At 54.3% G+C, this 27,763-nt stretch overlaps 1 protein-coding gene across 13 annotated transcripts in view; it reads right to left on the bottom strand.

Annotated features, from left to right (window-relative positions):
* Positions 1 to 27,763, bottom strand: part of PTPRS (protein tyrosine phosphatase receptor type S) — a 197,821-nt gene that overhangs the window by 58,850 nt on the left and 111,208 nt on the right. For 7 of the 13 annotated variants that reach the window (XM_051971819.1, XM_051971817.1, XM_051971821.1 and 4 more), the window contains exons 3-7: positions 26,590 to 26,735; positions 23,837 to 23,978; positions 15,933 to 16,121; positions 6,788 to 6,898; positions 4,427 to 4,438 (exon numbers count right to left, since the gene is read on the bottom strand). In XM_051971819.1, coding sequence (XP_051827779.1) covers positions 4,427 to 4,438; positions 6,788 to 6,898; positions 15,933 to 16,121; positions 23,837 to 23,978; positions 26,590 to 26,735 — 600 coding nt within the window. The remainder of the gene's footprint in view (positions 1 to 4,426; positions 4,439 to 6,787; positions 6,899 to 15,932; positions 16,122 to 23,836; positions 23,979 to 26,589; positions 26,736 to 27,763) is intronic. The other 6 variants (XM_051971820.1, XM_051971822.1, XM_051971829.1 and 3 more) reach the window with 1 other exon arrangement.

The following is a 27,763-nucleotide window of genomic DNA, read 5'->3' as shown; positions in this document are numbered from 1 at the left end:
AGATTCCCTTCTTGGAAGTCCTTCCCCAGGGAGAAGCCTGTGCTGCACAATTAAGCCCCTACTGTTTGCGCTCTTACACCCCTTACAGGGCCCCTACCCCTGGAAAACCCACCAAGATGAAGTTATCGAAGCGTAGGTTTTGGAGTTGGACAGGACTCTGGGGATGACTCAGATTGGGAAAGTGACTTATACTAAGTGACACAAGGGATAAACAGATGGGCGAGTTAGCATCTGAAGCCGGGCCTCTCACAGCACTCAGTGTCCTTTCCTCTCTGGGATGGCCCTGCTCTGGGCTGGGGTAGGGAAGACGGGGGAAGTCCATTTAAGAGCTACCGAAGCCTTCCTTTTCTCAGCCTGACACCGCGCTGGGGCTTCCTGGCCCGGGCACAGGGAGGAACACGCCTGGATTCCCCAGCCCTGGAGCCACTGACTTAGAGGAATCCCCAAGCTGGATTCCCCCTCACTTGGGAAGGCACAGACCTCAGACTGGGAGGAATCTGCGGCCCGCTCATCCAGCCTCTACCTGAGCAGGGACCCCCGCTAGGAAACGAGGGGGCGAGGGAGCAGCCACTTCCTGAGCCTCAGAGACCTCTCTGCTTCTCGGGGAGCCCGCGCCCACTGCACTTTTGGGGACATGAAGGCAGACTGTGACCCCCCAGCTCTGCGGGAGAAGTCTCGTCCCTCTCTCCAAGGCCGACTTTTCAAACACCTGAAGACAGAGCGATGGTGTTCTCCTTCATACGCCGTCCTTCCCGCCCGGTCCGGTCCCTATCAGCCGCCTCTGGAAGTGCTTCAGCCCGTCAGCATCGTCGCTAAGGGACGTGGGCCCAGAACTGAGCATGACCCCTCAGTGGGTCGGAAAAGGGAGGGGGGACAAGCCGAGGGGCGGCTCTCCCCGGGACACCGAGGCTCTCTCGGGCCCAGAAGCTTCCCTGTCTGCCACATCCCGGGATGGCTCGGTCTCTAAAACACTCAGGGCCTTCTCCTGCAAGCCCAGGGGCCGTGGCCTGAAGCCCTGCCTTGCCTGTATGGGGACAAATCCAGACTCACTACAGCTGTCCCTACTCGGTCTGAGCATTTCGATCCAGCCCTTGTCCCAGCTTCCCTCTCCCGGCTCTGACACCCAGTGCGCCTCTGCCCTCCTGCAGACTGGAGAAGCACATCGGCTCCCTCCATTCATGGATAACATAATGAGTATGGGGCCCAGCCTGGGCCCTGGGCTCTCCTCCAGAGACGGCCCTGTGGGGCGGGAGGTCTTCTGGAAGCTAGAGTGACTTCGGGCAAAGAGAGGTGTGAGGGAGTGTGTGTGAGATTGTGTGTGTGAGTGTGTGTGTGTATGTGTGTGAGTGTGTGTGTGAGATTGTGTGTGAGTGTGTGTGTGTGAGATATTGTGTGTGTGAGATTGTGTGTGTGAGTGTGTGTGTATGTGTGTGTGAGTGTGTGTGTGAGATTGTGTGAGTGTGTGAGATTGTGTGTGTGAGTGTGTGTGTGTGAGATTGTGTGTGTGAGTATGTGTGTGAGTGTGTGTGAGATTGTGTGCGTGAGTGTGTGTGTGTGATTGTGTGAGTGTATGTGTGTGTGATTGTGTGATTGTGTGTGTGATTGTGTGTGTGAGTATGTGTGTGTGGGAGATTGTGTGTGTGAGTGAGATTGTGTGAGTATGTGTGTGTGTGTGAGTGTGTGAGATTGTGTGTGTGAGTATGTGTGTGTGTGTGAGTGTGTGAGATTGTGTGTGAGGGTGAGTTTGTGTGAGATGGGAGGTTTCCCCTGCCTGTCTTCAGTGCCTACCCAGGGCCAGTTTCCAAGAAAATGTATGGCCTGGATGAGGTGGCCACTGAGCTTTCCAATCCTCAAATTCTGTGAAAATCGAATCCAGCCTGATGGGCATCCTGGCAGCAGCTTCCAATCCCCTCTGATTGCCTCTGAGTCTTAACAACCCAGGAGTCCCACAGCTGAGGGGGAGGCCTTCCTGTGTTGTCTATAAGGGGGTCCCCCTCATCTAAGGCCTAGGAAAGGGGGAGGGTGGATCTATGGCAAAAGCCGGCTGAATCTGCCTTCTCTGCAGTGCAGATGTTGTCAAGGGCTCACAGGCTCAGTTGGTTTTCCCAAAGATGCAGTCACAGGTAATATGGCACCAACCCAGGGGGCTCTGGGAGGAAGCTCTGCCAGCTTCTCTAGGGGTGTTCGGATGTCCAAGGGTAAAGGATTGGGGTATAAAGCAGAAGGGGTGGAGAGGGTAGAGAAGGGGCTGTGAAAATCTTAGCAACCTGGGACTGTATAGAGGAGAAAAAGGGGGAAAGAGAAAGGGGGAGAGAGACAGAGAGAGACAGAGACAGAGACAGAGAGAGACAGAAAGAGAGAGAGAGACAGAAAAAGGAAAAGGCAGAGAGAGAGAGACAGAGAGAGAGAGAGACAGAGACAGAGAGAGAGAGAGACAGAGACAGAAAGAGAGAGAGACAGAGAGACAGACACAGAAAGAGAGACAGAGAGACAGAGAGAGAGAGAGAGACAAAGAGAGACAGACAGAGAGAGACAGAGAGACAGAGACAGAAAAAGTCAGAGAGACATTGACAGAAAGAGAGACAGACAGAGAGAGACAGAGACAGACAGACAGACAGACACACACACACACACACACACACACACACACACACACACACACACACAGGAGAGACTGTAACACCTGCTTGTGGATTTCTCAAGAATCCCCTGGCGCTAAAACTAAGGACCCTGGGAAGGGGATTGCCCTGGGCTGGAGGAAATCTTCCCAGGCCACTCGGGGACAGAAATGCAGTTCCCTGGGACTCAGAGAGGGCCCCCACGCTGCCCACGGGCAGAGCCTCACTGGCTCACCCCCCTTCCCACTTGAGAAGAAGCCTCAGCTCAGGGCATGGAGGAGAAGGCCCTCATCCCTCTCATCCCTACTTGGGGCACCTCACTGGGGGCTGGGAGGACCCTGGGCCCGGCCACCATAACCACAGCGAGCTCGCTGTGGCTCCTGGAGCCCGGGCAGAAGGCAGCTTTCCCCAGGGATGCGGGGAAGGGAGGGCTCGGGCTCAGCTCCGGAGCCTGCCTCTTGCTGGCCCTTTCGGGCTGGCCTCTGGGCTTGGCGGGCCCCCGTCCCTTGGCCTGTAAGCCGTGGCCCAGCTGGGCCCTTCTGGCTCCGCTCTGGGACGCTCCGGTCACCCCGAGGGGCAGGTGTCCGGGTTGGGCGCTGGGCCCCTGCAGCTCTGCCCTGGCAGGGGCGGGAGAAGGCTTGTGATGCTTGGAGCCCCCCCGGGGCTCACCCCCAGGCCGGCCTCACCCCCGCCACAGCCTGTCCCTGCACTAATTAGACTCATTTGATGTTATAATATGTGTCACTCGCTGGGAAGTGGGCCAAAAGAAAGCATCTTTCACAATTCCACAGCTTCCCTTGTCATGTTTACTTTAATACTGGGCGGGCAAATCAGGGGATCCCTCGTAACCCACTCCTTCCTTCTGGGCCTCAGTTTCTCCATCTGTCGGATGGGAGCAATGATATTTGGGAGGGAAAGTGCTTTGTAAAGCACTGCGGGGATGGGACTGCTCTGTGGAGCAGAGAGAGGTGGGGAGTCTGAGCTCGGCCTGCGCTTACCGGGCTCGTCCCTGGGGGGCTCCTCGGGAGGGGGAGAGGGAGCTGCGCTGAGCTGAGGCTCCGGCCCTGGGAAGAGGCAGTGGGACTTGCGGGGATGCCGCGGAAGACTGGGCCCTGCTGCCGGCCGAGGCTCGGGCACCCGCTTTGGGCAGGCTCTCCAGCCGGGCAGCCCCTCTCCTGTGTGGTTCAGTTACCCGTGGGGGGCCAAGGGGGGGGCCAGGCTGGGGGCAGGAACACTGGCTTTCTGCACAACTCGCGGGAAAATAACGCCCACACAGCGCAGTCAGAAACAAAAGCAAAGAAAAAGGACAAAACGGAACCAAAGACAGAACTTTTTTAGGGGATAAAACAAAACAAATCATAATTTTGGCTTATAAAAAAAAACCAACCTAAGAGAAAACCGACACAACCGAAGAGATAAAGGAACAGAATAAACCAAACACTCAGAAGGCGTCTTGAACCCAACGGATCAAATCAACGGAAGTGGCATGCAGAAGAGAGTGACATTCTCCCATCATGCATCAGGCCCAGTGGCCCAAACGCCAAGTTACCATGACGACGTAGAGTGCAAAAATTCAGCAACGACATTACCAACGGGATGCAGAAAGGCGCTCACAATGCAGGGCGTCGCGGGTAGTGACCCGCCCGGCGGGCCGGGCGCATCGGAAACATTTTCTCTTGCTTTTTCGCTCTTATTTAAATTTTTTAATTGATTGATTGATTGATTGACTTTTTTGATTTGTTTGTTTGTTTGTCTTAAGAATGTAAAAATGTGGGTAGAGAACGTAAAAAAGAAAAAAACACACCAACCTTCTCGTAGCTCTGAGGGATGTTAAGGGGGTTTGATGCGGAACACAATGACATGAGGAGAAGAGAAAAAATAAGGGGAAACACAGAGAGAGTAAAAGAGGCCTTCCCAAGGCTGTTAGCTGCAACCGTTCTTTGCTTGTTCTCGAAAATAAAATAAAGAAACTTCCAAAGTAAAAAAAAGCCAAACAGCTCCTGCGGTCCGCCCCTGACACCGACTCTAGCTCTACCTGGCGCTTCTGTCTTGTGACAGTTTCAGTGTCCGAGCTCCGGGCCTAGGCCCGGCCAGGCGGCAGGAGTTAGCTGCCGCCGCTAGCCCGGCCCCCCCTGCCCCTGGTCCCCGGAGGGAGCCGAGGAGGGAGCCCCGGAGGCCCGCTGCCTCCCCTCGGCCACCCCCGCCCTCCGCCCCTCAGCGACCCTCCCTGCCCCGCTACGACCGCCCCTCCCCCATTCCCAGCCCACCCCCCGCCCCCTGCCCGCCTGCGGGGGCTGCTGCCTGACTGGTTGGCAGTCTCGGAAGAACTCGGGAAGCTTCCCCCAAACATTCACAGAGAGACAGAGGGTCAGGGAGGGAACCAGGCACTGCTGGGGGGGGGGTGCGCCTTGGTGGTCCTTCGGGGGCCTCGGGGGGAGAGAGGGTTGCTCTCACCCAAAGCTGTGGGGCTGCCCAGGCCTGCGCCTTGCTGGTGGAGGGGAGGGGGAGAGAGGGGGCGGCTGGTCTTGGGGAGAGGGGCTCCTCGGTCCCTAAGTCTGTCAGGGCCTTTGTGCGGCGGGGGGTGGGGTTTGTGTGGCCGGGGGGGGGGGGGAGGTGGCTTTGTGCTGCCAGGGGGGGGGGCTTTGTGTGGCCGGGGGGGGGGGGTTCTGCAGCCGTGGGGTGGGGGGGCCTCTGGGCAGCTCCCTCGGTGGAGTGCTGACCTGAGCCAAAGGGGGCAGAGACCGGAGACACCTTCTCTCCTAGAAAGGCGCCGGCTCTCCTGCCTTACACTTGGGGAACCCGGGAGGGGTCCGACTGCTCCCGTTCCAGGCCGGAGGGAGCGCGGGCCTGGGCTCTCCTGCCCCCTGGCTGCCTTCCTGCTATGCCCCGTCTCTGATTTGTGCTCTCCTCCTATTACATGAAGCACTCAGAGAGAAGGGGGCAGAACGGGTGGGTTACAAAGGCAAACAAAGGGAAGCTCTGGCTCTTTCCCACCGGCTGTTGCCTGACGAGCCCGCGGGGCACCGAGGCCCAGGCGGGGGTGCCCCGGGGTGAGCGGGCAGGGGGGAGGGGGCACGAGGGGGAGCCTCTGAGGCGGTCTGGGGGTGAGGGGGGCACAGAGGAAGAGCCTTCGGCCGTGGGAGGGGGAGCCAGGCTGATGGGGCTTGTCTCCGCCCGCCGGGGCTGGCTCTGGGTACAGGTGACTGGGTGGGGACGGTCCCTGAGCTCTTTCCCTTCCATCCTTATGACACCTGAAGGGCCACCAAGAGCGCTCCCATGTAGGACTTTACCACCAGAGAAGCCCCGGTTGTGGGTCGGTGGGCACACTCTGGGCTGTCAGTCACTGATGCCCTCGTGTGAGTTTCAGCCCCCACCCCCAGCTAGAAGGGACCCCAGTGTCCGGGTGTGGGTCCAGCCCCGGGAGCCACCGGCTCCCTCAGACTCTCCCCGACTCCCCTGGCAGTGGTTCTCCTGGGCCCGGGAGGGGGGAAGGACAGGAGGGGGGGCACAGGATTGGAGGAGGAGGGGGGGGAGGCCCAGAAAGCAAAGCCAGCCCAGACAATGAGGGGGTGGGGTGGGGAGGGCTTGCAGCACAATACACCATGGGAAGCTGACTAAGAGCACGGGTGGGGAGGGGTGGAGACCTGCGGGCTCCCCCTGCCCTGCAGGCCCAAGACAGATCGCTCCCACCCTGCCCCCTGTCCCGCTGTGGGGGTGACTGAGGGCCTCCTGCTGCTGGCTTCCCTCCCGGAGCCCCTGTGGGGCCGGGCTGGGCGAGGGGCCGGCTACTCCTCATCTGGGGATCGGCTGCTGGCTCTAAAAGCCCCCTGCGCCTTCTCCCCCCCGCCCCCCTGCACAGGACACTGCTCGCAGGCCCCTGGGCCTGCTCTGACTAAGCGCTCCTGCACAGCCTTGGGTCTCCGGGGACCCCCTGGGGGCCGGCCCGAGCCCAGCTTCTCAGGCCCGGGAGGGCCTCCTGGACGAGCAGCCGGGCGCTCCCTGGGGGTGGGGGGCTATGTCTCAGGGAGCCCTTGTCTGACTCTCCTAGCTGGGGCCCAGCCCCACCCGCGGATCTCGCTCGGGTCTGCGGGAGCCGGGGAGAACCCGGAGGGTGCGGGGGGGGGGGGGGAGAGGCTGCGCCCTGAGTGTCGGGACGACGCGCTCCCTACCTCTCACGTAAAGGTTAGCGGGGGACGAGTAGCGCACTCCCGCGCTGTTGTTGGCCACGCACTCGTATTTTCCTTGGTCCGTCTCCTCGCTGCTCTCGATCTGCAGGGCACCTGCGGGGGGACAGGGGGAGGGGCGGGGAGAGAAGGACCAGAGGGAGTCAGTGCCTGGGCCGGGCCGCTCCACTCTGGACCTCCCTGAGGCTGCGGGCCTTTGGCCTGGCCCAGGCCTCCACAAGCACTTCCAGTGGGAGCCGACCATCCTGGCCCGGTCAGCCCTGGCGGGGGGCGCCCCGTCCCCTGGTCTCCCTGCGGGCTACGAGCCCCCAGCCTCCGTGTTTTCTATCTAATGGGCTCATCCAAGGGTGGGACCACGTGACTGAGACCCTGCTGGACCGAGGGCTGGGCAATGACCCATGGCCTTCCCCCGGCCGAGGCAGCCCAGGGAAAGATGCAAGAACAGGCGTATCCAGCCGCACTGCCTGGCCAAGGCCCGAGAGCAATTAGGGGGCTTAGGAGCTGATGGCTGCCTAGTACAGTGCCCGCCCTTTCACTTATTCCCCTCCTTGTCCTGTTGCTTTCCCTTTTATAACGCAAGGTCCTTGGGAGGGTGACGGTGAGCAGCTGCCAGCCCAGCGAGGGGCCGCGGGCCGGCCCGAGCTGAGGGCCAGGGAGGCTCCATCCCAGCGGTTCCCCAGGGCCCCAGGAGCGGGCCCTGGCCTGCGGGGGCCACTTTCCAGAGTAAGGAGGAGCTAGCAGCAAACCTTCCTGCCGGGGCCACTTTCAAGGTGGGTCCCTTGTCTGAGGGCGTCTACCTCGGGGGGAGCCCTGATGCCCAGGGGCTGCATCTAAGCAAATGTGCCTGAATTTCAGAGACCCTGACTCAACCTGCCGTGCTCAGGGAGGAGTCAGTGAGAACGGATGGATCTCTGCAAGTGAGTGAGTGTCACACACCTCAATGCCAAGGCCCCCAGAGGAAGTAAAAACGGGTCTGAATTTACAAGCAGGGGTTTGAAAAACAATAAAGGGGCCGGCTTGAGAAGGCGCTTAATGGGCGGCTGCGGAGGGCGGGAAACCCTCTGCCTCAAGTTTCTCATTTAAGGACCACGGATGTGTGAAATGGCACCACTGGCCCCCATCCCACCGAATTCGCGCCTCGGGGCTCGCGCCCCCCTGCTGCACTTGTGTATCAGTCACCCCCGTCTGCACCCACCCCTCACTGACCCGCGCGCCCCACAGCCCACCCAGGAGCCAGCTGCCGGGAAGGTGGGTGCTTAATAAAGGCCTTGTTGAACCGAATGAAGCCCTGCCCCAGGGACATGTTAGTGAGCTGTCTCCCTGCGAGGGACCTCCCCAGGCTGCCGCCAGCCCAGTTGCGAGATCTCAGACTCGCATGTTACAGAGACTCGTTCCCGCTGGTGGAGACGCGGCCCAGAGAGTTGGGTCTGGACAGCCGGCGTTTCTGTTTCAGGCAAGCCCCTTCACCTCCAGAAGGGAACCTGAGGCTCAGAGATGGGAGGCGGCTGCATTGCCCTAACTTCCTTCCGGAGAGACTCGGGGAAAGGCTATCCTAGAGAAAAGGGCCTAAAGCTGCCGCAAGGTCTCTGCCGGACTCTGGTTCCCGGGCACAGCGCCCAGAGCAGGGCTGTCAGGTGAGCGGGGGCACCGGAGAAGTCCAGAGAGGTACGTTGGAAGGCCTGGCCCCAAGATGCTTTCCCTTCCTTTTTGTACAGTTAAGTGCCTGCCTTATGGGGAGCCCCTAAGTGTTTGTTTAATGAACTGAATTAAAAGATTCTAATTCTCGTTCTCTGACTCCAAGGCGAGGCTCCGGCCATTAGACCTTCCCTCCTCAGGAGGGGGTTTTCGGGCCTGGCTGATGCTGGGCCGGGCCTGAGGGGCAGGAGTAGGACACGCCGGGGTGAATCCGACCCTCTCGGCGTCCTGCCCATGGCATCACCGGCTATCATTACAGGGAATAGATCTGGAGGGGACCTCAAAAATAAGCTGCTCTAGCTCCCCCTTTTCATCACCGAGGAAAGCCCAGTTCTGGAGGACAGTAAATAGCAGAGCTTCAGTCTGAACCCAAAGTTTCTGGGTCTGAATCCAACCTGACTGCCATATCCCCCATTACTCCAGGGATGGATCCCCCCCTTTGCCCCTTTTACTTTTTATTAAAACTTTTATTTACAAAACATCTACACAGATAATTTTTAAACACTGACCCTTGCAAAACTCTGTGTCCCAAACATTCCCCCCCTTCCCCCGCCCCTCCCCTAGATTTTTTGCCCCATTTGTGAGGCCGGTGATCTGCAGACTTAGCAGAGGTAATTCCCAGTCCCGGCAAACCCAGACACACAAAGACCAACATAGAAACAGACAAAAGAGCACAGACACGAGAGGACAGGCCCAGGAAGGGACGGGGAGAAGGGCGTGACGGGGGAGGGGGGCTGCCCTAGCTCAAGCTGGAGCCCTCGACAGGAGGCAGGAGGCTGGGAGCTGAGGAGTGTGTGGAGGGGGAGCAAGAGAGGAGGGGCAGGTGGGTGGGTATGTGAGTCGGGTGGGTGAGTGAGTGACTGAGTGAGTGGCTGAGTGGGAAAGCCTCTTACCTCGGATCGGAGTACTTTCTGTAAGGGAAGCAAAGAGAGTCAAGTGAAACACAGAAGCATTTGGCCGGCCAGCTGAAAAAGGACCCCATGGAAGAAAAGAGAGCCAGCGGGGAGGAGCTGTCCAGCCGGCCTCCAAGACCTAGCCTGCACCTGCCTCTCTCCCCAGCCTCCAAGGCTAGCTTGTGCCTGCTTCTCTCCCCAGCCTCCAAGGCTAGCCTGCGCCTGCCTCTTTCCCCGGCCTCCAAGGCTAGCCTGCACCTGCCTCTTTCCCCGGCCTCCAAGGCTAGCCTGCGCCTGCCTCTTTCCCCGGCCTCCAAGGCTAGCCTGTGCCTGCTTCTCTCCCCAGTCTCTAAGATCTAGCCTGTAGCTGCCTCTTTCCCCGGCCTCCAAGGCTAGCCTGTGCCTGCTTCTCTCCCCAGTCTCTAAGGTCTAGCCTATGCCTGACTCTCTCCCCTGCCTCCAAGGCCTAGTGTCTGCCTGCTTTTTTTCTCTCAGGCTCCAAAGCCTAGCCTGTGCCTGCTTCTCTCCCTGGCCTCCAAGGTCTAGCCTGTGGCTGCCTCTCTCTCAAGGTCTAACCTGCACCTGCCTCTCCCTAGCCAGGTCTAGCCTGTGGCTGTCTCTCCCCAGCCTCTAAGGTCTAACCTGCGCCTGCTTCTTTTTTTTCCCAGGCTCCAAGGCCTAGCCTGCGCCTGCTTTTTTCTTCCAGGCTCCAAGGTCTAACCTGCACCTGCTTCTTTTTTCCCAGCCTCCAAGGTCTAGCCTGCACCTGCTTTTTTTCTCCCCAGCCTTCGAGGCCTAGCCTGCGCCTGCTTTTTTCTCCCAGGCTCCAAGGGCTAGCCTGTGCCTGCCTCTCTCTGTAGCCTGTGGTCTCCATCCAGTAGGACTCTGGTCCTTCTCCGAACTGGAAGCTCCCTAATCTGTCCTGCCATCTCCCATAATCTGCCCAGGCTGTCCCAGCTCCTGTGTACTCTTTGTCCTGCCTACCAAAATCTTTCTCTCCCCTTAAGACCCAGCTCTGGTCCTGCCTCTTCCATGGAGATTTTAGCCCTCTCTCTCCCCACATCTTACAGGGCATTTTGTCTCTGTCTTGTCTTTGCCCTCAACTCACTCCATGGCACCATAAGTATTTGTGTTTTTGTGAAGCTTCCTTACAGGCTCATAGAATCTGGAGCGAAAAGGGGGCAGAAGCTGACATGGGGCTCTAGATTAGCTTTGGAAGGACCCTGAAGGTCAGGTAGCTTCTCATTTCACAGATGAGGAAACTGAGGCTCAGATTAAGTGACGTGCCTGAGATCTCACAGGGAGTAGGGGGCAGGAGCAGTCTTCAGACTCCATTACTTCCTTGTTCCACGGTGCCTCATACAACAGGTCCCCCAGGTGACCTGGAGTGCCCGAGCCAGGCTCCTTCACTTCTGCCGGCTGTATGCTTTCCTGCACGGTGTCCCTCTGCTGCCCTTGGAGACTGCTCCCGGCATGCAGGGCCCCTGATGTTTCCCATTTGGGGACCTCCAGTGCGAGCTCAGGACACAGAACATAGTAGGCATTTAACAGATTGCTGCCCAAATGGAATTGTTAAAAATGGCACTGAATTCCAACAGAACCTGCCCCTATTTCTCCAACTGGAAGTGTCTCTTCCACGTCTGTCCTTAACTACCTAACCTGTGAGGGCCAGGACTGATGGTCTCCTACAAGTCCCCGTGCCCTAGGAAGTATACAAGCTGGGCACTCCGGGCTCAACAGGACACAGGGCTCATCGACTCCAACGTCCCATTTTACAGAGGCCAGCAGAGGGGAAGGGACTTGGCCACAGTCAGGGATGGCCAGCGGCTGGGCCAGTGCTTGAGCTAAATCCCGGCTGCTTTGCCCTCCGTGCTATGTGTGGACCCCTCTGCTGCTGGAGCACCCATCAGACTTGCCTGCTCTGTCACTACCACTGGGGACTGCCTCCTTACCAGCTCCCAGAGGACAGGGGGGGCAGGCGGGAGCAACCAGGGCTTTGTCACTCTGCCAGCTCTGCCCGTCTCCTTTTCCCTATTCTGGGAAATGAACCTGCCGGGAGGGGACATGCACACAACGGCATCAAATTGCTGAAGCTTCCCTTGGAAGAGGTATATCCATTTTATGGATGAGGGAAGTGAGTGTCTAGCATCCCCCAGCCAATAAGCAGGGGACTAAGGCAGCATCTTTTCCAGCAGGCTCTTGGAAAACCGGACAGTGGGGAAAGGTGGAGGAAGGATCTTGCTGCCCTTATAAAAGGAGCTGGACCGGCCTGTATCCCGGCTCTGGTTGGGAAGTGGAGGAGGCCGTGGATGCGAGAGCCTTCTCCCCTTCCCATCCTCATCCACTCCCAGGGCGGCAGCCCTCTGGGCTGGCCCACGGGCTCCCTCCAACAGACCAGGACATTCCCACCCACCACAGACTCAGTGGGAAGAGCCGGCCGGCAGAGAGATGGGTGGTCTTCAGAAGAGAGAGCTCTTGGAAGGCACTGCCTTGTTCTCTTGGGATGGGGAAGGGGAGGTAAGGACATGAGGCACGGGTTAGAATCAGCTTGGGGAAGGAGTTAGGAAACACAGTTAGACGAGGAACAGATGGAGGGTAGGGGCTCAGGAGCTCCTTCCCTCCAGGTTAATGAAGCACAGGGATTAGCTTTTGGGCTTGGGTTTCACACAGGGGTAGGGGCGGGGTGCACAAGGGAAGGAGAGAGAGGGATGGAGTGAGTTGGGGACCCACTAGAGGGGGAGTGACACAGTCTTGGGGGGACTCCTTTAGCTCCCCGAGGGAAAAGGAGAAGAGCCCAAACCAGCCAGCTGAGAGACAGACACCTGTGTCGAGTCAGAGGGACATCAGGCTGGGGGAGAGGCATTGAGGCGAGAGAGGGAGGGAGCAGAGGGCAGAGACCTGCCTCTTCGGGAGATCTCCAGGATTATGCTCCCATCCTCAGAGTAAGCCAATTGGTCTGCCACCGTGGGGGCTGGTGGAGGGCAACAGGGGCAGCTGCCCTTGGGGCAAGAGGAAGGAGACTGGACTTTCATGCCCAACCCTCCAGACCATTAGCTGCATGAGGCACCGTGGGGATGGGCTCGTCATGTGAAAGCTGAGGAAATGGAGGCTCCCACAGCCGGGATTCCAACCTGCACTTTTTGCCACAGCCAAATCTACTGCTTTTTTTTCTAGTTTACTCCGCCTTGTCTGGGGGGAGAGAGACTGGGAAGAAGTTTTTTCTCCAATGGATCGGTCTCCTGAAAGACACCCCCTCTCTTATTTTATTCCATCAGAGGCTGAGTGACTGAGGCTGGGGAAGGGAGTCGGGGACCGGGGAGCTCGGCTTTGGGGCAGAGAGGGATCTGTTGGCCAAAATCAGTCTGAGGACCAAAGTCCTGCCTCCAAAGGCAGAAGCCAGGGATGGATGGTGGAGACCAGCCTGCCTCTGTCTCCTCTCCATCACCAATGCCAGCTGAGGCCTGACCTGCCGGGGACCCGGGGAGGGATGGGATGCAGCAGGAGGGGAAGACCGGGGCTTGTCTCCATAGTAACTGGAGAGCAAGTACCAACGCCTTCTGTGTGAATGTGAACCTGGCTACTCTTCCAGGAGGAGGTGCAATGAAGAAGGACAGAACAGGGGGAAGAGAGCACCTCCGGTTCACAATGTCAAGGCAGGAAGAGATCCCCCTTAGGTTACAGATGGGGAACATGAGGCTCAAGGAGAAATTACAAGCACAATCAGCAGGAAGGGAATTTAGAATGTAGCTCTGCTGGCTTTCAGGTCAGAGATCCTGGGATTCAGGGTATATGATAAGTCTAAGGAACCTTAGCAATTCATCTTACAGAAAGGGAAACTGAGGCCCAGAAAAAGGTCATACAATAAGTCAGTGGCAAGTCTGGGACTAAAATCCACCTCTCCAGGGCACTTTAATCTTGAGTGAAAAGCCTCAGAAACCTCTCTTCTCTTTCCTTTCAGATTCAAAGGGACTGCTGGAGTAGGGCTTGGGCCAGGCTGGTTTATTCCGTGCTTACCACTGACTATGAGGAGTTTCAATGACTCTGTTATCAATTCATTCCTTTGGTATTCTTTTTCAATGCCCAAGAGTCTGCCATCAAAATATAAATCCTCCTTGAGCAGGGGCAAAGTGGGGAGTGGAATTAGCTGAAAGCTGATAGAATGGTAGGTAAGAAAAGAGACAACTTTCATCATTTTGCATCACACAATTGTAGAGCATTAGAGCTGGAAAAGACTAGATATTCAGTCCACTCTCCTAATTTTATAGATGAGGAAACTGAGGCTCAGAGAGAGGAGGACTTGCCTAAAGCTTCAAAGTTGCTATGTCTCAGATCTGGGACTGAACCCAAGGTCTCTTCCCTCCAAGACCAATTGTTCTGTACACAATCACAAGTAATGTAGTGCCTTGATAATCCCCATTCCCTTCCTCCCTGGAGGGCCCAGACAGCAGGAAGCCCCTGTGGGAGGCAGCATGGCGAAGCAGAAAGGATGCTGTCCTTGGAGGTGGGAGGCCTGAATCTGAAGCATAGCCATGGGACAGTGGGCAAAGCTTTTACTTTCTAGGAGCCTCAGCTTCCCCATTTGTAAAATGGGGCCAATGATATTGCTACCATCTGTCTCCCAGGGCCACTGTGAAGGGGGGCCATCAAATCAGAAATGGGTATGGCTTCTCATTATTGACAAAAGTCTCACTCTAAAGCTCTGCTCTTACTTCTTCTCATGTGGCCGTGTCTGGAAGGCCGCTGAAGGCCCTCTCCGACAGGTTTAATCATCGTATGGTGACAGTGGTGAGGGGAGAGGTATCGTCCTGGCAAAGTCCAGGGGGTTATCCCCTAGCTGGTCACAGTCTTAAATACAATGTTAAGCCCACAGGAACAGGCTCCACTGGCCAGTGTGTGCTGGCTCCTCCTCCTGTTTTCAGATGTGAAACTCTCCCCTCCCTCGGTCCCCCAGAGGCAGGGATGAGACAGAAAGGCCCCCTGTCTTGCCCCAAAGGCTGCCAGCCCCAGTCTCCTTTCTCCTTCCTTCTCCTTTTTCTGAGGCTCTGGCCTTCGGTGCCCCCGAGGACAGGTCGTTCTGAGGGAGAGGGGGCTCCCAGTGAGAGGGGGGTTAGTAAACATGCCGTGTCTAAAGCTGTTAGGGTGGTCATTAGTTCCGGGGTCAGGAAGGACGTTAGCTGTTTAACTTGCTTGATCAAACAGACTTACCAAAGGTCTCTGAACGTTTCAAATAGTGAATCAGAAAAGAAAACAGTGAGTTTGTTAAGTGGGTTATTCAGACAGTAGCAGCCCCTAAGTGCAATGGCTCTCCTGGTCTTAGGTCCTTTCCAGAACCAACCACTGCGACTCATGGAAGAGGAGACAAAAAACTCCACTGGTCTGGACAATCCCGACCCCCACCCCCAGGAAGGACCCTTTTCTCTGGGAATGGACACCATCTCTCGGGGGATTCTGGGATGGATCAGTCCATTCCACCCTGATCCAAATGCAACACTCTCGAGTTAGTCTGTTCCACTTTGGGGTAACACTAATTATCAGAGAGTTGTTTTCCCTGGGACCATCTCCTTGTCCTGGGGAGCATGGGAAGGCAGGGTCAGCTGCTGAGCTGGGGGATCCGGAGCCCTCGTTTTCATCTGAGCTCTTCCCCAAGTGGGGGCCGGGTTTCAGGAGCATGAAGCTGGGTTCCTCATTCGCTAGCTAAAGCCAGAAATTGAGAGTGATTCTTCTTGTGGCCCACATCCCTGCCCAAAAGGGGATCCCACAGGGCTCAGTCCCCCTTCATCTCCCAACTCCCTGGGGCAGCTTTCTTCCTGGAGACTTGTGGTCCTCAGACCAGGATGGGGACGGGCACTAACGGCAGCCAGCTGTCCCACGGGATCAGCCGGGGAGAGTCTGGGAGAAACAGGGAAGCGCTGCAGTATCCCCGAGCCCAGCTTAACAGGGAGGTTTCGGGGGGGAGGCTGAGAAGGAACGCGGACGTGTGAAGCTCCGTCTCTCCCCGGGACCTCGAGGGTCTGGGTGCGGATTTTGTCGGTGGCCCTTTGGAAAGAGCAACAGCCGGCCCGGAGACGTGCATGTACGTGCCCCCGGGCGTGTGCGCCCAGACCCGCGTGGCGGGGACATGCGGCGGGCACGGATCGGGGTGCGTCCACGTGGGCGCCACACATGCACAGAGTGACGCGGGGGCTCGCGAGAGGGGACGGCTGCAGACACGGACACGGGGAGAAGCAACACTGCGCCCAACAAGCAGGGGATCCGGGGGACAGACGGACGAACAGATGGGGGGAGACAAACAGCGCCCAGTGCCGGGCACCGAGCAGATACACACAGCTGTCGGGGAGTGGCTCTGGTCGGGATGGCCCCGAAGGGGGCTGAGGCTGGGCCCGAGGATGCCCCGAGCAGCCCGCCCCTGCCCGGGAAGTCGCCTCCCCTTCAAGTTCAGCGGTCCCGAGGCAGAAGGCGCTTCTTGCCTTCTCCGAGCTTGCCCGGGATGGCTCCGTCTCCCGCCACCCGCAGACCCCGCCCCTTTCTACCCGAACCCTTACCTGATCTCAGCTGCTTGATCCTGCCATTGCTGGTGCTTGGGTCCACCGGGAGGAAGTCTTTGAACCAGGTGATCTCGGGGTCTGGGTTCCCGCTGGCCGCACAGAGCATGGTGGCGGTTTTTGTGCGCTCCACCACCTTCAGCTGGGGGCTCATGTCAATGTTGGGAAAGCCAGGGGGCAGCTGGTCCTCTGTGGGGAGAGCAGGCCCGGCCCCTCCGTGAGTGCGCAGCCCTCCCCCCTCCCCGGCTGGGGGACGCAGGCTGCAGGGCCCGCTCTGCCCTGACCGACCCAGGAGCCTCGGGAGGCTGCGGCCTTTGCCGGCAGGTTCCTCCCACCGAACAGGAGCGGGCAAGGACTGAAGGGCTGCGCGGGGCCAGGAGCCAGGGCTGGGGGCCCGGGCACAGCGCTGAAAGCCGCTCTCAGGGTCCCCTTGGGCAAGCTGAAGGCCCGAGAACCTTCCCAGGAGTGCGTGAGGGCCGACTGAGACGCAGGCCCGAATGTAGGGGACGAGGGAGGCCCCCGGGGGCCACGGCCTCAATCCGCTGTCGGGAGCCTCTGCAAAGTAATTCTGAGCAGGCAATGAGGTGGGACCACTGACTGCGGGGCTTCCGCCATTCAGAGCTTCCCAAACTGTGTCAATGGGCTCAGTGGCCTAATTCAGAGGGCCAGGAACAGTGGGGGAAGGGGGGGCTGCAGCCTGTATCTGGGGAGGGGGCGGGGACGCAGCCCAAGTCAGTGCCCTGAACAAGGCAGAGGAGAGTCCCCAGGGGCCTGAGGATGACCTGAGCAGTCTTCCCTTCCGGTTCTCCCTCCTCCTCTGTAAGGTGAGGCTGCCAACCAGGGAGGATGCTTTATAGTCTTTTTCCTAACGGACTTCCTGACTGTGACATTCCATAGTGTAAGGTCTCCTCTGACCTCCTGGGTTCTAAGGGCCCTCCCGGCCCTGACCTCCTGGGTTCCAAGGGCCCTCCCGGCCCTGACCTCCTGGGTTCTAAGGGCCCTCCCAGTCCTGACCTCCTGGGTTCTAAGGGCCCTCCCGGCCCTGACCTCCTGGGTTCTAAGGGCCCTCCCAGTCCTGACCTCCTGGGTTCTAAGGGCCCTCCCAGTCCTGACCTGGGTTCTGTGATTCTTTTCCCCTTTTCTTCTATCTATCCACACACATTCCCAACCCCTATCCCTTGTACATACATCCCCCATTAAATCCCAGGCTAAAGTCGTTGCTTCCACAGGGCACTCTCTCTATCAGAGCTTGAGGGTCTCCCAGATAGCCATGACCCCTGATAAACAGAAATCCTATTGAAAAAACTGTTCAAGGGGGTCAGGGATGATTAAGCCATAAGCACTCATAATCAACAACCACTGCTGTAGCTGACACAGATCTTGCCAGACCATCTTGAGCAAATCTCATTGTGCGTGTGAGTGTGTGTGTGTGTGTGTGAATGTGTGTGCGTGTGAGTGTGTGTGTGTGTGTGTGAATGTGTGTGTGTGTGTGAGAGAGTGTGTGTGTGTGAGAGTGTGAGTGTGTGAGTGTGAGTTTGTGTGTGAATGTGTGAGTGTGAATGAGTGTGAGTGTGCGTAAGTGAGTGTGAATGTGAGTGTGTGTTGGTTGCTGGTGCAGTTGGGAGGGACCATTACCCTCCTTCCCCAGATGGGCACTTGAAGCCTGGGGGTGCAGCAGAGCTGGGAGATAGTCACAGCTGCCCACGTTGCACGGCCACCTCATGTCAGCCTCGCTGCTCAGCCAATAAAACCCTCTAGGTTTCCTTGCAGAGACTCTCACCCCTTTGCCCGCGGCTAAGTCACGGAAGCAGGATGGGCCTCTGGCACGGGCACATTGGCTAGAAGAGCTCCAAAGTGCCTCGGTGTCCATGACGTAGGATCCCCAAGCACTCCTCAAACCGGACACAGCCCTTCCTGAGTCCGGCAGGGAGCCTGCGGCCCAGGGCTCCATCTAGGGGGCACCAACGGGCCGAGAATGACTTCCCCTTCAGAAATAACTGCCAGGAGCCACAGCACTCGCCCGGCCTCTAGGGGGGCTCAGGCTTCTCTGCCGCCCTCCCAGGCCTCTAGTTCAGCCACAAGACTGGTTTTGGTTCTTTGAAATCCACCATTTCTTTGCTGTGTGAGCTTGGCCAACTGCCCTTCTCTGGGGAGTTTTTCCCCCTGCAAAAGGAGGGGTCTTCCAGCTTTTAAGATAAAATGGCACCTGCTTCACAGGGGTGTGATGAGGGTCAAATATAGTGCTTGGCACAGGGCCACGCCCCGAGAAGGTGCCCAATCAAATGCCTCCTCTCCCTTGCTTTGAGCAAGTCTTCTTAGTTTTGCCTGGGCCGCAGGCGAGTGTTTACGGCTTCTGTTTGTTCTCTGGGAGCGAGTCCTATCTCTGCAATAAGCCTTGGGGTCAAGGGTATTATCTTCAATTTGGGGGGCAGCATCTTTGGAAGGGGCTGGAGGGTGAACAAAGGTGAAGGGTTAAGGATGATGCCGGGGAGGACTGGTCCAAGGAAAGCCTGACGCTGCGGTTGGGCTAACTATGGGAGAAACCCTTTTCTCCTCCTCTTCCGCTTAAGAGGAGCAGACTTTGACTAAGGGGGAGGAAGCAATGGGAGTAGTCAGAACTTCCCCAGAGTGGCCAAAGGCAGCCTGGGGGGGAGGAGCTCACTGGAGGTTCTGGCGGAGGCTGAACACGGGTCAGGGATGCTGCTTTCCATTCTTCCGCCTCCTCCCAGAGAACCAAATACGAACCCGGTGGGTTCAGAACAGGCTTGGGGATGATCTGATTTTCTCCTGGAGCACTCAAGAGGAAGACAAGGACGTAGAGATGCTCCTCTTGCCTACTCCTCTTAGCTCCAGCTTGGAGAAGGGACATGACACAGTTTTTGTTACTAACAGGAATAATACTGAACATGGCGGGGGGGGGGCATTGGGGACAACCAAAGCGGGGGGAGAGAAAGGCTTTCATGCGCTGCTACTGAAGCAAAGGGTCTGGTTAACAACCAGCCCGTGCTGGGTCCCTGGTAAGTAACACAGAGCCTGGATTGAGCGGAGGGTGTGGCGGGCAGGGGGCTTTAGTGTCAGACAGAGATTTCTATGCTGCAGCAGTTTCTGGGGACTTAGAGAAAATGAGCCCGGGGAGGTTAGAAGAGTTGGAAATGTGGTGGATTATGTATCCATGAGGGCAGGTGTGAGGGGGGTTCTCACCCCTTGACCCAAAAAGCAGATAGCAAATGTGCCATCAGAGCTACTGCTGGCTCTGATTGGCTCCTGATGACATCACAACTAACTACTGCTAGGCTGGCAGTCCCCTGCCTTCCACTGGGGGCTCATCAATTTCATCAGCCAATTAATCCTCCAGGAGAATTGCCCTCTTGATTGGCAGTGTGTGTGTGTGTGTGTGTGTGTGTGTGTGTGTGTGTTGGGGGAGGCCTCGTACAACTATTATTACTGAGTGTTTCTAATTAAACAAAAATGTTCATCTTGCAGCACATTCTGCAGAATTCCTCGGAGTTTAATTAAAACAACAACGGCAAGAGGCGTGATCAGATTTGAGGATCAGATCGGTAGAGAAAGCATCTCCAAGCATCACAAATTGGCACTCCGTGCAGACACTCCTGTGTCTTTCCATCCGGACAAAGAAAGCCTGTTCCCGCCTCACCCGGGTAGCCAGGCTCCTCCGCCGGTCCCTCAGTGCCCAAACTCTGAGCCTTCTCGGGGCCTAGACTGCACTGAGCGCAGAGAGGACCAGTGCCGCCTCGAAGGAATTTCCCACCCCATGAAGGAGAGGAGAGTGGTTCGGATGAAGAATACTTAAGCTGAGAAGACAAACTATACTACGCAACATGATCTTCCCTGGGCTACAGGAAGTGGCCATTTGGAAGAGGAAGAGCCGCTCACTGAGGCGGGATGACCAGCGGTCAGGCACACTGCAAAAGGGACCTCTGCATGAGACACCAGTTGGGATGGAGGGAAAGCGTCACATGAGTCAGCGAGATAGCATGCTGGAAAAAAAGCCTATTGCAGTCTTGGGACTTACGAGAGGCAAAGTGTCCAAAAGCGGGGAGTCCTGCTTTTTTCTGACCTGGTTGCACTCTATCTGAATTGCTATTTTCTGTCCCGGCACCACATTCACTTGGGGGGTTGGGGGGAATGGTGTGATACTGACAAGCTGGAGCACATCAGAAGGGTGTGAGAAGTAGGAAGGGTGAGGGGATTTGAGACCACTCTAGATGATGATCACTTGAGAGAACTGAGGGTGTTTCACATAGTCGGGAGTATGGAACATGACAAGTGTCTTAAATTGTTTGAGGGGATGTCATGGAGGAAATGGGATTAGAATGTTTGTTTGGCTCCAGAAGGCAAAATTAGGACCAAGAGGAGGAAGTTACTTCAGATTTCAGCTCGATGTAAGGAAAAATGTCCTCATAATGAGAGCTGTTTCAAAATGGGAGGAGCTACTTTAAGGGGAGGTGAATTCTCCATCACCAGGGCCATTGGTACTAGAATACCGATGAAATTACAAATATGGGGGAAAAAGAGTTGACTAAGATCATTTCATTCAATCTATTTCTAGTCTTTTTCCAAAAGGTAAAGGCCCGAGGGGAGTTCAACTCCTGGAGCAGCAGGTTTGACGGGACCATGTAACTGACTTGGAAATATAAACTAGGACTCACTGAAGATGCTTTCCCCCAATCTCAAAAGGAAACCTAGCTAAATAGTGGGGGAGATTAGCTACAACAGAGAAGTTAACAGGTTCAAATATCAGCTGTACTCCTACAAACAAATCCCTTGCCCTTTCTGGGGCTCAGTTTCCTTGCTTGTAAAATGAAGTGGATTTGACAAGATAAGCCGTAAAGTCTTTTACAACCCAAATGTATTCTATATTCCTGTGCTTTTGGGGACAACAACAAAGGGGAAACCTTGAAATGGACTTGATTTTGGCTTTGCTATTAACTAGCTAGGAGGTCTTCAGTGAGTCCTTTCTTGGAATCTGTTCTCTCATCTATAAGATGAGGGAGAGGAGAAGGTCCTTTCAACTCCATGCTCCTAAGGAGAGACAAAAGGCCCCCGGCTTCCTCTTGCTGGCCTTAGAAGGGGCTCTGTGCTAGACTTCCAGGCCTGGAACATCACCTACCCCCCAGCCCTGGCCCCCACCAGAGGGGGAACACCAGCCACAAGGTAGCCTCTACCCCAAGCCCTATCTCCCTGGTCCCTGGAAGGAGATAGGAGGCTGTGGGTGACACTGCTGCTCCTTCCCTGCAGTGGGCACAGCTGTTTAATAATTAAAAGCAGAAGCGAGTGTGTGTTTGCTGGTCTGAGCTTGCTCACATGTATATTTATGGGCATGAGGATCGAGAGAGCGGAAGGCGATGGAGAGCCAGCAGCCTCATGCAGGGAGATGAGCCTGAAGGGGAGGCAGGGAGACAGAGGGCCCTCAAGTTTCCTTATCTATAAAATGGAGGAGCAGGGCTCCCTAAGTCTCTGAAGTTCTCTGAGTCTGTGTGTGCAGCTCTAATCTGGGGCCCAGAGCAGGGCTTCAAATGGAAAATGAGGGTGTTCCTGAGAAGGGCTGGAGGGGGAAGAGAAGAGGAGGGAGGTGGGAGCTAGCCAGGAAGGGGAGGTAGGAAATGCCTCCCTTTACTATGGAGGAGGTTAATGGATTCAGTTTGTCCTTTTAACTCTCGAGGTTCTGACAGCAGAGCCAGGCATGGGGCCTCCAGAAGCATGAAAGCTGTGCAAAGGTCACAATGAGCCTATCTCTGGGGAAGAAGCAACTGCCAGGGGTTGGGAGAGGAGGTTCTGCTTCAGGCTGCAGCGGGAGGAGCTATTTCTCCCAGATCCCCATCTCCCTCCCTCTCTCTGGCATCAGGGACCAGCCACTGCTTAGATGAAGGTCCAGATGGGTCAGGGTCCAGGGTGAAACAAGGCCTGTGCTCATCTGGCTGACTCCCCGGGCCTCTGACGAATCTGGCCCCGAAGACAAGGAGAGGGGGTAGGGTGGGAATGATGCAGTTCACAGGAGGAGCTTCCCCTCCCCTTCCCCTGCTCCCCCAAGGAACTCTCACCCTATTCTGTTCAGTGACCCTTCCCAGGGCCAAGTGGGGGTCATACCTAGTCAGGCTCTGTCTGCCTGTCCTCCAGAGCTTATGGATGTGATGGAGGCCTAAGGAGAAGTGACGTGTCCACCATCACACAAAGAGTTAAGTGAGGGAGCTAGAACTCCAAGCTCCATTTGGCTCCAAGGAGGGAGGGGAAAACTGATATTTCTCTGGCCCTACAAATTTTAAATATCCACCCACTCTTCTCCTGTACCCTAGAGCCATGGCTTTTCAAGCACATCTGGGCCAAATCCTCCCCCCCACTGATAAACCACCAGATCCAAGATGTTCCCCAATCGTCACCCTGCCTCAGCTGCTCAAGGGAACACAGTGGGGTGGTGAGCCTGGAGAAAGCTAGGTGAAGGGTAAGGTGATTACAACCCTGTCAGCTGAGCAAGGGCTATCTCAGGCCAACCTCGAAGGCTCAGACCAGCTGCCTGCCTGCCTGCGAGGAGGCCAGGCTGGGGCTGCTGTCAAATCTGAGTTGTAGATTAGGGTTAGAGAGAAAGGCAATTGTGTTATTTTCCAATACACCTAGGAACTCCAGCAATACTAATGAAGTGCAGTCACGCAGAAGTCCTGCTGGACCTACTGTAATGAACAGATAATTATTTGTAACAAGCACATTAATGGGCAGGTAAGCAAATGGGTGTTGCTAAAGTGCTAGAAACCCATTTGTTCTTTTTGGTAGGTTTTTTACTTCCTGCTGAAATCTAAACAAGTCCCTCACTCCAGAGGCATGAGGTCTAAATTAAGGAGATTTTTTGGGGAGAAAGGAAGAAAGGAAAACATTTATTATTAAGGGCCTACTGTGTGCCAGGCACTGGGCTGAGAGCTCTCACAAATATCATCTCATTTGATTCTCACAACAACCCTAAGAATCAGGTGCAATTATCACCTCCATTTTACAGATGAGGAAACTGAGACAGACGGTTTAAGTGACTCAAGTCTCTATCCACTTTGCCACCTAGCATATGAAGGATATGAATTCCTGCTCTGATTCTGATGAGTTGTGTGACTATGGGAAAGTCTCTCCTCTCTTTGAGCCTCAGTTTCCTTATCTGGAACACAGGAATCACAATATTGTTTATATAATGTGGCTCAGAAAGTTGGGAAGAAAATTTTTTTATAAAATTTAAAATGTTTTAGAAATACGTATTTCAAAATTTTAAGGAGACATGATGTTGTGGCTGTGGGCATTCTCTTTACCTATTTAGATTTGCAGTCCCCACCCAATTTTGTAGAATCTTAGGTGTCTTTGGCCAAATCCCCCAACACTGTGTGGCCCCCTGGTGCCAGGTTGCTTCCCAGCTGAGTTAGATTGGTCCAGGACATAGCCAGGGGTTGACCTGGATGACAGCAGATCAGAGTGGGAGAGACCAACATATCACTCATTACAACAGCTTCCTTTACAAATGGGGAAAATGAAGCTCACGGAGGGCCTAGAACCCAGATATTCTTATTTAGAGCACAGAGCCAGGTACACACTAAGGCCTTCTCTAATTACTTGCAGACTCAAGGTATTATAGAATTTCAAGGTGTAAGGGTCTCGAGAGATTATCTAGTCTGATTACCCCATTGTGGAGAGTGAAACTAAAGGCTGAGAACTTTAGTGACTTGCCTACATAACTGGTAAAAAGCAGAGAGAGCATCTAAATTCAGGTCTCCTGACTCCCAATCCATTAACTCTAAATTGGCAAAACCCTGTATAGGTAGAGTCAACACTGCGACACTGTAGAGATGTCCACCCCCCCCCCCATACTGAAGCCTCATGGGGACCCTGGTCTTAGCACAGTGGGTTGCCAGTACCTCGGAGGACAGTGAGCTTTGCATGCACGGTGATCTCCCCGATGGGATTCTGTGCCACGCATTCATACACGTTCTCATCCCGGGGTGTCCGCAGGGGCTGGATCCGAAGCACCGCGCCGGCACTCTCATCAAACTCGATAGTCTGGGAGGGAGACAAGGGGGAGATGAAGCATCGGGAGCCTCCCTGAGTTGCACTGTCCCCACCTCACTTTCCATGCTGCCTGACCCGTCCTAGCTGGGGACTGCATGCACAGGATTTCTTCTCCCTTTTGCCAATGGGAGTGTGTCTGGGGGTTAGGGACCTGTGGCAACAGGAGGAAGATATGGTGCTAAGGAGAGCAGGGACACTGGAACGTGTGTGTATATGAAGCTGTGTAAATATGTTTACAGACACAAGTGCAAGAATGTGTATCTGTGTACAGATGAGTGGATGTGTGTATCACAGTAGAAAAATAATGATAGCTATAGTTGTAAGTTAGCATTTACATAGCACTTTTAAACTATTATCTCATTTCAATCCCACAGCCCTGAGAGGTAGAGACAATTGTTATCCTCGTTTCGCAGATAAGGAAGCTGAGGCAGACAGTAGGATGGTAAGCCCTTATAAATATGAGTAGGACTGTATACCTATATATTATACATAATGTGGTATGTAGAAGATAGATGGTATGTGTAACAGGAAATACGAGTATAGACATAACCTGTAAAAAGTGTGTGTGTGTGTGTGTGAATGTACATGTGAGAGTGTGGAATAGTGAACAGAGCTGGCTGTGCTTGGCTCCAGAAAGACGTGCATTCAAGTCCCACCTCTAACACATCCTGGGTGACTGGGGCGATCCATTTAACCTCTCAGTGTTTCAGACAGCTTTCCAAGATTACAAGTTACATTGAGAGATTTCTCCTTGATGATAGAGAAAGAGCAGGTCCTGTCCCTCTCCCTCGCCTTAGATGTGCAGGGATGTGTTTTCTCTGTGCATTAAGGGTATGTGTGTATCTTTGTGTAGGAACGAGTATCTGGATTTGTGAGGCAGGCTCTGCAGCTGTTTAGCACTGCGTGTATACAAATATCTATGAAAGGGTAGTGCATCTATAAAGGTGCATAGCTGGGACTATGTTTATGTGAGGCTTTGCATATTTTTGCATATTTGTGGGGGGTATGGGTGTCTATTAAGAGTATATCTATGGTAGGAAGGGATGTGGGAAAACACTCATACATTATTGATGGAGTTATGAACTGATCCAACCATTCTGGAAAGCAATTTACCCAAACGGCAATGAAATTGTACACACCCTTTGATTCAGCAAGTGCTATTACTGGGTCTGTCTCCCAAAGAAATCATACAAAAGGGAAAAGGGATCCACATGTACAAAAATGTTTGCAGCAGCCCTTTTTGTAGTGGCAAGGAACTGGGAACTGAGTGGATGCCCATCAATTGGAGAATGGCTGAATAAAATTATGGCATATGGATGTTATGGAATATTACTGTTCTATAAAGAAATGATCAGCAGGATGATTTCAGAAAGGCCTGGAGAGACTTAGATGAACTGATGCTAAGTGAAGTGAGTAGAACCAGGAGAACATTGTGCACGGCAATAATAAGATTATGGGATGATTTGGATCTTTTCAACAATGACGTGATTCAGGCCAATTCGAATAGACTTGTGATAGAGAGAGCCATTTGCATCCAGAGAGAGGAATATAGGGACTGAGTGTGGATCATAATATAGTTTTTCACCTTTTTTGATGTTGTATGCTTGGTTTTTTTCTTTTTTCCTTTTTATCTGATTTTTCTTGTGCAGCATAAATGAAAAAATAGGTATAAAAGAATTACATGTTTAACCTATATTGGATTACTTGCTGTCTAGGGGAAGGGGTGGGAGGAAGGGAGGGAAAAAATTTGGAACACAAGGTTTGCAAGTGTGAATGTTCAAAACTATCTTTGCACATATTTTAAAAATAAAAAGCTATTATTTTTTTCTTTATTAAAACTTTTTATTTTTCAAAACATATGCGTGGACAATTCTTTAACATTAGCCCTTGCAAAACCTTGTGTAAAAGCTATTAAAAAAAGAGTATATCTATATAGGGGAGTGTGTGATAATGGGTGTGCATCTATATTTGAATAAAGGGATATGTGGGGAGGCAGTGGTGGGGTACAGATGGATAATACCAAAAGAGGGAAGGGATTCTGATTTTCCAAAAGAATTCAACTTAACTGATTCATCTGTTGATCTGAGATCAGGCAAGGTTCAAGAACTATTAAACTCAGGCCATAAAAGCTTCAACCTTTTCCAAGTGAGGATTGCTCCTGGTTCTCCCCTTTCCTTCTTCCTTCCTTGGCCCCAACAAGGGGTTTCCAGGAAGAAGAGTAGGAAGAGGTAGAAGATGCCAGCTACACCTCAGTGAATGTATGCAGAATGTGGTTATGTCTTTCAATGGGGATGAAATTTAGAGTGAGACACTCTGAGAGATATGAGCTCCATTTTAGTGCAACCTCTGTAGGGGGTCAAGACCTAGAGAGTCTGGGGGAACCTGTGTACATGGAGAAATGCCATGGGCTCTTCTCTGAGGAGGTCCACCCTTGGATGCATCGGGGAGGGATTGAGGTTGTTCTGTCTAAGAGCATATGTATTTGAGGGCAAGGGGTGTGTGTGTGGGGGGTGGCACCGATCTTATGTATGTGATTGCTAGCTTCTTTTGAGCTGAAATTGGTGACAATAGGGAGATGGGAAATGGGAAGGTTCTTCCTTACCTCAAACCGCTGGGAGTTCACCTTCTTGCCTTTCTTGTTCCAAGTCACCCGTGGCTTGGGATCTCCAGTGGCTTGGCAAACGAAGGAAGCCACACCACCTGATACCCCAATCTGATCCCGGGGCTCCTTGATGAATCTGGGGGATTCTGTAGGAAAGGAAAGAGGTAGTCTGTGAGACAGGGTCACAGTGATCATGGGAGCATAGAGAGCTTTAGGGATCTGATAGAACTAAGCCCTCAATTTTTGGATGAGGAAGCAGGTAGAGGCACTTGCCCAGAGTCACACAGGTAATGAGTAGCAGGATAGGGCCCAAAATTCAGGCACACTGATGTCAGAGCCAGAACTTTTCCTATCAGACTCGGGGCCTCAAAGACCTAGTGGATGCAAAGGGAGTTAATGTAACAGATCTGGGCTGGGCTGAGGCTGGGCCCAGCTGGAGACGTGCAGATCGGCAGGTGGGACTCAAATGCCCTAGAAAATGATGCAGAGTGCTACAGACAGATTCAGATCTAATCTCCTCCCTCCTGCGGGGGTGGGGAACCTTTCTTTGGGATCCAGGAAGCTCATCCACATTTCAGCAGGACTACAGAACCCCAGAGCTGGAAACTCAAGACTTGTCTAGTCCTATTTAAACTCACACCTCCTCTACAGCATCCTTGGCAACCAGTCTCTGCTTGAATTCCTCCAGGAATGGGGAGCTCAGTGCCACAGAGCAGTCCGTTCTCCTTTTGATAATTTTCACATCTACACTATTTAGGGCAGTGCCTCTGACAATTGCCATCATCTCCCCACCATGAAATCTTTACCACACTATCCCAATTAAATCAGAAAAATGAGAATAATAGCCAATATTTACTTAGTAATTTCAGGTTTACAGAAGACTTTAGTGATGTCATGTTATCTGACCTCCACAACTATCTTAAGATATGGGTTATTATTTTCTCCATTTTATAGACAAGGAAACTAAGGCTGAAGAAGGTGAAACTGACTTGCCCAGAATTATACAGCTAGGGAGTGTCTGAGAAAGAATTATTTCAATCAGATTATCTCCTTGGTTTTTAAAAATTTGTAACCCAGGGAAATGGCCTATATGATCTCTAAGAATTCCCATCAACTAATTATATAGTCAGGTCTCTGTTCCCCTTGCCACCTGTGGCCCAGGTTGTCAACGGCC

Source organism: Antechinus flavipes, chromosome 1 (assembly GCF_016432865.1).
Source record: "Antechinus flavipes isolate AdamAnt ecotype Samford, QLD, Australia chromosome 1, AdamAnt_v2, whole genome shotgun sequence".
NCBI classification, from domain to species: Eukaryota; Metazoa; Chordata; class Mammalia; order Dasyuromorphia; family Dasyuridae; genus Antechinus; species Antechinus flavipes.
The sequence above is the reverse complement of the archived record's forward strand: the minus strand, read 5'-3'. Positions and strand labels throughout refer to the sequence as shown.